The sequence below is a fragment of the Astatotilapia calliptera genome, chromosome 8, assembly GCF_964374335.1.
Source record: "Astatotilapia calliptera chromosome 8, fAstCal68.1, whole genome shotgun sequence".
NCBI lineage: Eukaryota > Metazoa > Chordata > Actinopteri > Cichliformes > Cichlidae > Astatotilapia > Astatotilapia calliptera.
This window is the reverse complement of record NC_137429.1, coordinates 19,541,530-19,548,430: the sequence shown is the minus strand read 5'-3', so window position 1 is coordinate 19,548,430 and position 6,901 is coordinate 19,541,530. Positions and strand designations below refer to the sequence as shown.

General features: G+C 39.3%; 1 protein-coding gene across 1 annotated transcript; it reads right to left on the bottom strand.

Annotated features, from left to right (window-relative positions):
• Positions 1–4,374: 4,374 nt before the first annotated feature.
• LOC113027873 (gap junction delta-3 protein-like) lies at positions 4,375–5,524 on the bottom strand. Its single transcript, XM_026177693.2, has one exon. The coding sequence runs from the start codon at positions 5,372–5,374 to the stop codon at positions 4,523–4,525; it is 852 nt and encodes a 283-aa protein (XP_026033478.2). The 5' UTR covers positions 5,375–5,524; the 3' UTR covers positions 4,375–4,522.
• Between the last annotated feature and the right edge of the window lie 1,377 nt (positions 5,525–6,901).

Below are 6,901 nucleotides of genomic sequence, written 5' to 3'. Positions count from 1 at the left end.
TAGCAACAACACCCAGGCATGCTGTAGTGTTTAAATGATCATCTGCACCATTCGGCCACTAGCAGCAGGCTGAAGTGTTGATGCAAGGATCCACGCTTTTGTGTTTATGATTGAAACTTTTCTTCCAGTGGCCTGTTGGCCGATTCGGATGAGCCTGTGTCAGCAGTACCCTCGGTTTGAAAGTCTTAGCCAGCAGGAGTGGCACCAGGTGTGGTTTTCTACTGATGTAGCCCATCCGCTTCAACGTTGTGTTGTTCAGAGATGCTCTTCTGCATTCCTTAGTTATAACGAGTGGTTCTTTGAGTTATCTGTAAACTTTCCATCAGCTCGAAGCAGTCTGGCAATCTGACCTCTGCCATCAGGAACTGCTCACTGGATTTTTTTTTTGTTTGTTGGCGTGTGGGAAAATCCCAGTCTGAAATAATCAGACCAGCCCATCCAGCACCAACGTGCCGTGTTCAGAGAACCTTAAATCACCTTTCTTCCTCATTCTGATGGACTTGATCACGTCAACGTGGCTAAACTCACCGAGTTGTGACATGTGTACCTATTAAAAGGGCCAATCAGTGAAGGGTAAGTTATATCATTATTACGCAACTTATAATTATGCAACAGTGGTTACACTGCAGGGCACAAAAATTCACTGTCTGGAGTTTTTGGAAGTTTTTGTTATACAACTGGTGTCCCAAACCAGTTTTATCACTAATCCTGGCAGGAAAAACACCTGCTTGCCAGAAATGTGAGGTGAGCAGAGGGAAACCATCTCTGTCATTCAAAAGAACATGAGAGAAATAACTTTTACACATACACTGCCCGTACCGTCAAGGTCAAACATCCAAGTGAGGTAACAGCAAGCAAATCAAGTTCCTGAGCAGAGGGGGGCTTTAATATTCATGCTGTGCAGCTGAGCGGTGATCAAATGAGACTGCTTTGATTAGAATATTTTACACCACCTGTGCATGTGACACAAGTATTTAGGTCAGAGTCAGTGTTGGAGCTACAACAAAGACACTAAAATGAGACAGGCAAACTGAAAAAACACCCAGCAACAGCAGTTTTGAGATCAGATGATCGCAAAGGGTAATGTTTTAAAAAAGTCTGAACCATGAAATAACTGCCAGAAATGTACATTTTTTTAAACCTTCTTTCAAATGAAATAAAAAAGAAATGAACTAATAAATCTTTTTTTTTTTTTCCAATTTATTGCTTTAAAATGTATTGTGCAATTTATTTAGGTTTTTCAGGAGGAAAGAAAATCCACAGTGATGATGCAGAGGTCTCGAACACTCACAAAAACTCATGTATCAAATATGATACTCTTGGCATTACAGGGTTAAGGCTTTACATAACAATTTTTTTGACTGCACACTGAATGAAATTCAGCGCGATAAACTCATGAACAAAAGCAACAGGTTCGTGTCCAAACTTGCGCAGCAACGACTCTGAAAAATGCCACAGAGCTTGTTTCTTATGACATGATTACATTCACCCCCCATGATCCTCGGCCACAAACAGAAACGGCGCGCATGCTGTCTCGTGGTGTGTGGTGTGCCGGCACTAGAGCAACTTATTGACGGTACACTACGATATCCTTTGAAAAAGGGCGCCGGGAGAAAAGCTGCTGTGTCTGATTATTAATAGTGAAATGTGTTGTGACATCAATAAAAGGAAACACCGTTGAACTCACAAAGAGTCTATTCATTCGCTCACGACCGTGTCGGAGACACAAATATAAAAGCTGAGCAACCAGTCCAGCTGCCTGCTGCTGGTGTGCGCCTCTGAAAGTTTCCCAGCCATCGAGGCTAAATACTCCACTTCAAAAGGAGAAATTCAATTCGTTAAACTCCACTTGAGAGCTTTGTTGTTTAAGGATGCTGTAGCATTTTTAAATAGGAGTTAGAGTGACGTGAAGTCATCCTTTAAGAAATGTAACACCACTTTTGTAGACTGTACCCTCTATTGAAGGTTTGGACATTTTAACCATGGTTTTGGTTAGCAGATGATTACAAATGAAGATGAATTAAAAAAAAAAAAAAGGTTAATCGACTGGGAAAACGCAGTGCAGATATGAATGCGAGTAATGCATTCCTTATACTAAATGGAGTTTGTCCTCTAAGGCTTTTTTTTCTAGAAAGGAAGTGTGTGGATTTTTCACTTCCAGTCAACCCACACTGGGTGGAGTGAGTTGGCCCCGTAGAATGTCAGCAAATCTTACATTAACCATTGATAAAACCATTAGTCACAAGTTATGAACCCCACATAAAGACATACCAGGCAACCATGACAGGCGTACATCACAATAATATCACAATATGGCTTTAATAACCTCATTTAATTAAATTACAGTCATATCGATTGTCCATTCATTTAAAAAAAAAACACATTTGAAAAACTAAACAAAACAAACAAACTGAAAGTTACAAGCTCCATCACAAGAGTTGGAAACCGTGATGTAATTATATTTTTATTTTATTAAATAAGTTAGCTATGACTTGATGAAAGCAGATTTTATTTGCTTTGAACAAAAACACAATTACTGTATCACAGTCATGTACTGCATATTTATCTGAAAAGCTGATCAGCAAACAAAAATAATCAGTGAGTAGAGACTAATTTGTGACTAACTGTAAGTAATGAGTAATGAGCCGAGTGAATAACCTCAGTCTGTGATCTGCTAAGTAAAGTGCTGATGCTAGGTTTTACTTTTAGCTCGTGTGTCATGTCTACATTCAATTATGTTTCCTGTTTTATTTTGAAAGTCTTGTGTTTCCATGTTCAGTGTGTTTAGTTTTGCTTCCCCTGTGACTCTATGTTCATTTGTGTCAGCTGTGTTTCCGCTTCCCTCATTATCCTTCTGTGTGTTTTAGTCGTCTGTTCAGTGCGGGTCCGTCTGTTGTCTTCATTTCAAGTCACAGAGTCTTGTTTTCAACTGCTCAGGTTAATGTACATGCTCATGTTTGGATTACTTCAGTGTTCAGTTATATGTTCTTGTCTCTTTTCATTGTTTTCATAGTTAATCTTAGTTTCCCCTCGCCTTGTTTTTTCTGTTTTGTGTATCAGCTGTAATAAAGGTTCGCTTTGTGTTTAAACCTCAGTTCATGTCTCCCGTGTCTGCATTTGGGTCTGCTTCACAAACACACCTGCTTCTGTCAGCTACTCTGACAGAACGGACCCTGAACAGAGGAAGACAAAGGACTAAAATACACAGAAGGATAATGAGGGAAGTGGAGACACCTGGGGAAACACACCTGACACAATTAAACATGATGCCACAGGGGAAGCAAAACTAAACATGCTGAACACGGAAACACAAGACTTTCAAAATAAAACAGGAAACATAATAGAACATAGACATGACACACAAACTTTACAATGTGGACACATAAAGATGAAACACATGACAGACTAGACAGGAAACATGATATATAAACCAAGGGGTATGGAAATATTAACTAAAATTCATCTCAGATAAACTAATAATAATAATAGAACTTAACACTATTTCAATATAACATAAGAACTCAAAAATATAACAGAAGTGAAAATGGAGACCCAGCCCCCTGACAGTTATAGAAACTCTTAAATCTCTGTCAGAAACTCAAAAACACAGTGAAAAAACCCTGAAAAACAGGGTGACCAGACGTCCCTCTTTATGTGCGACTTTATTCCTTGTACCCCTCCCCTACATCTTGAGACAATGCCACACATTTTGACTAGTACTGCTGGCTGTGCACTTTTCTGAAGTCTGGCATTTGAAACAGAAGGGAAGTTTTTTTCTGATAGTCAGAAGGTTAACGCACCTAATGATATACTCACAAGTGGCTTCAAGTCGAGTAAAAGCTTTGCAGATTTTGGTGAATACGATGGAAACTACCTTGAATGAAATGAAGCAGCGATATATTCCGAGTAACAGAGTTTGCATGTACATCCTACAATCTGATAACGTGCAGAATTTGGTGTATTTGTATTTTTAAAGTAGACACGAAAATTTCAGACTACTTCCCAGCATCTCACTTTGTCTTCACATTTACTTTGCTGGGAATTTGGTCACTCTACCTTGAAATAATTCCAACATTACAGATTGGATAGAGACAGATGCCTCCATTTACAAAGCCTTACTTCACTTTCCAGATCTGCTTAAATAAATTAATCTTCACACGCTGCCTCAGGGCGGATTTGTCCTTTAAAGTGGGAACAACACAAACACAAAATGCAATCAGTCTTAACAAGTGTTATCAAGTGAATTCCAGAAAGTTCTCCTTTAAGCCTTTAATCAGTCACCAGAACGAACAAGTCAACAATGTCTCACATGCATCCTTCTTGTCCTTCTTATCATCTGTGTTGTCTTTACTCATTTCCTGAAATTTGATGGGTTAGCTTCCATGCATTTTTTTTTGAAGTGTGTAAAAACTCCTAAAAAGGGAAATTCTTTCAAGTGAAATGGAATTAGAAATGTTGCTGTGAGTTTAAAATAGAAAATAGAGGATGCTTTGATTGCAGCATGTGCTACTGCAGAGTCATCTCACACCATAAGCATCTTCCTTCTCACATATTTTCCTCTTGGACTCTTGCACTTGCAATAGACCTTTCGACCGGAGCTGCTTCTCACTGATCCCTTCTTCACTTTCACACTGCTGGCTGTGCTCTCTGACAACGTATTTCCTCCCGATTTCTCCTGTGTCTCCTCTTTCTCGAGGTTGTGGAGGTTCTCGCAGTCACAGTAGTAGATTTTGTCCTCGTCATTTGAGCAAAACCACTTTCGAGAGCTGTAAAGAAGCTCAAAAAAGCTGGAAAATGCTGATATCACCCCTACAATAAAGTAGAAGAAGAGAAAGATTGTCTTCTCTGCAGGCCGGGAGGTGTAGCACTTCACTGTCAGGGGGCAGGGAGAACGACTACATTCAAAATAGGCTTTTACCTCAAAGCCGTAGAGATACCACTGGGTAAATAGAAAGACAATTTCTGCCACCAAGCGGAAGATCACAGTGATAATGTAAAGCCTCCTTAAAGCTTTTTCTTCTCTGTTCTCGCTGCTCCACCTTTTACTCGATGGGGGGGGATTAGCACTCTTTTTATGCTGGTGTGTGGCGTACACGAGGAAAAGCAGAGAAGGTGTAGCAATGAGGACTATATGAAACACCCAGAATCTGTACTGGGAGATGGGGAAAGCTAAGTCATAACACACCTGCTTACATCCTGGCTGGAGGGTGTTACAGATAAATTCCTCCTGCTCGTCCTCAAACATGTCACTGGCCACAGTTCCCAGGATCACTATCCTAAACACCAGCATGAGGAAGAGCCAGAAACGACCCAGCATCGGCGACTCAGTCTGGAGGGCATCGAAGAATCCACCGATGAAGCCCCACTCACCCATGACTGCAGCACTGTCAGGTCTGGCTTCTTTTAAGTCTGGAGGCTTGTTCACCTGTCTGTCTCAGAGCAAAGGCTGCCTTTGTTTAAAAACACTAAACTAAAATTCTTGTTATAATCTCCCATATATGACTCACAGTGAAACTAAACCCAATAAAAGTGATCAAAAGAAGTGGGTTCATAGTTTTTGCACTTTAGGTTGATTGAGTTCATATTCCTGCAAAGACAATAATTCAAGGACATCACTAAAGGAATCAAACAATATCACCAGCCTACAATAAATCTCTATATTTCTTTTGCTTTCAGTTAGCGTAATATTTCAAAGAACTAGGAAGCTGACAAACTTAAATTGTAGAGTATAATAATGCAGTTTTGCAGAATACAGGATTTGTAAATGATTTTGATTACTAAAGGCTGACTCTCATTGACATATACAGGCTGGTTGAACTGCTCAGTCAGAGACACATGTGCTGCCACAATAAAAAAGGTCGAGCACACATTTGATTTAGGATTTAATCTGCAGTATCTAGACAAATGAATGACCTACACCCCTTAAAAAGCCTTAAAATTCTCCTACCATGTATAAGCTCAGATAAACCAGATTAAAAATGGTCAATTCTCATGCCCACACGATCTTATAGTGTACTCACCCTTAGCTCTCTCCAAAGTGCCATGTTCCTCAGGCTGGCTGGCACTTATGATTGAAAGGGCGGCAACAGTTGTCAGGAAATTCCTGCTACGTCCTAATCAGTGTCCATCCAGCCCCAGACAGAAGGTGTTTATCCAAGAAAGGCAAACTCTTGATGAGCATTTCCTAAATGGCAGGAAATATCTCTTTTAAGTTGGTCCACCAGTTTCCCTGGTAACCGCATGAGAGGCTGCATGTAAAAAGAAAAAATTGGGAATGTTTTTCCTCTTCATTTAGTCAGCTATCACCAAAATCAAAAGAGCTCATAGGTTTTCAGTTCAGGCTTTGTTAGCTATAGAAATGTTCCAGTAGTTTTGCATTGACAAGCTTTTAAAAGAAGTTTAAGGTTTAAAACAAACATGTTAATGGTATGAAACTCGAGCTGTGCTGTCTGCTGAAGTTACAACAAAATATTACTTGTTTCCCCCTACGTAAATATTTAAATATTTCTACAGAGCTCTGATTTTGGAGGCAAAATATGTGGCAAGTGACATGAAACAGGACACAATAGTAACACAGTAATAATAAACCATATAATTAATGTAAGCAAGTCAAAATTGTGTTTTTTAAAGGTATAACATGACCAGCCAAAAAATATTTACAGGTAAAGGCGAAACACTAACAAGTGGATTATAGAACAGAGTCCCTTTATTTTAGTTAGTTTTAACTTACTGAGTCTTTCCAATTATCTAAGCCATCTTCTTATAGGTTGTGTGTATTGTAACATAACCTTTATCTTCTCTTAAAATTCATCAAACAAAACACATAATTTATAATTTTTGGTAGCTGTTTTGAAGTGAAGAACGGTCTGCTTGCACATCTTTAATGCTGCTGCACATAAGC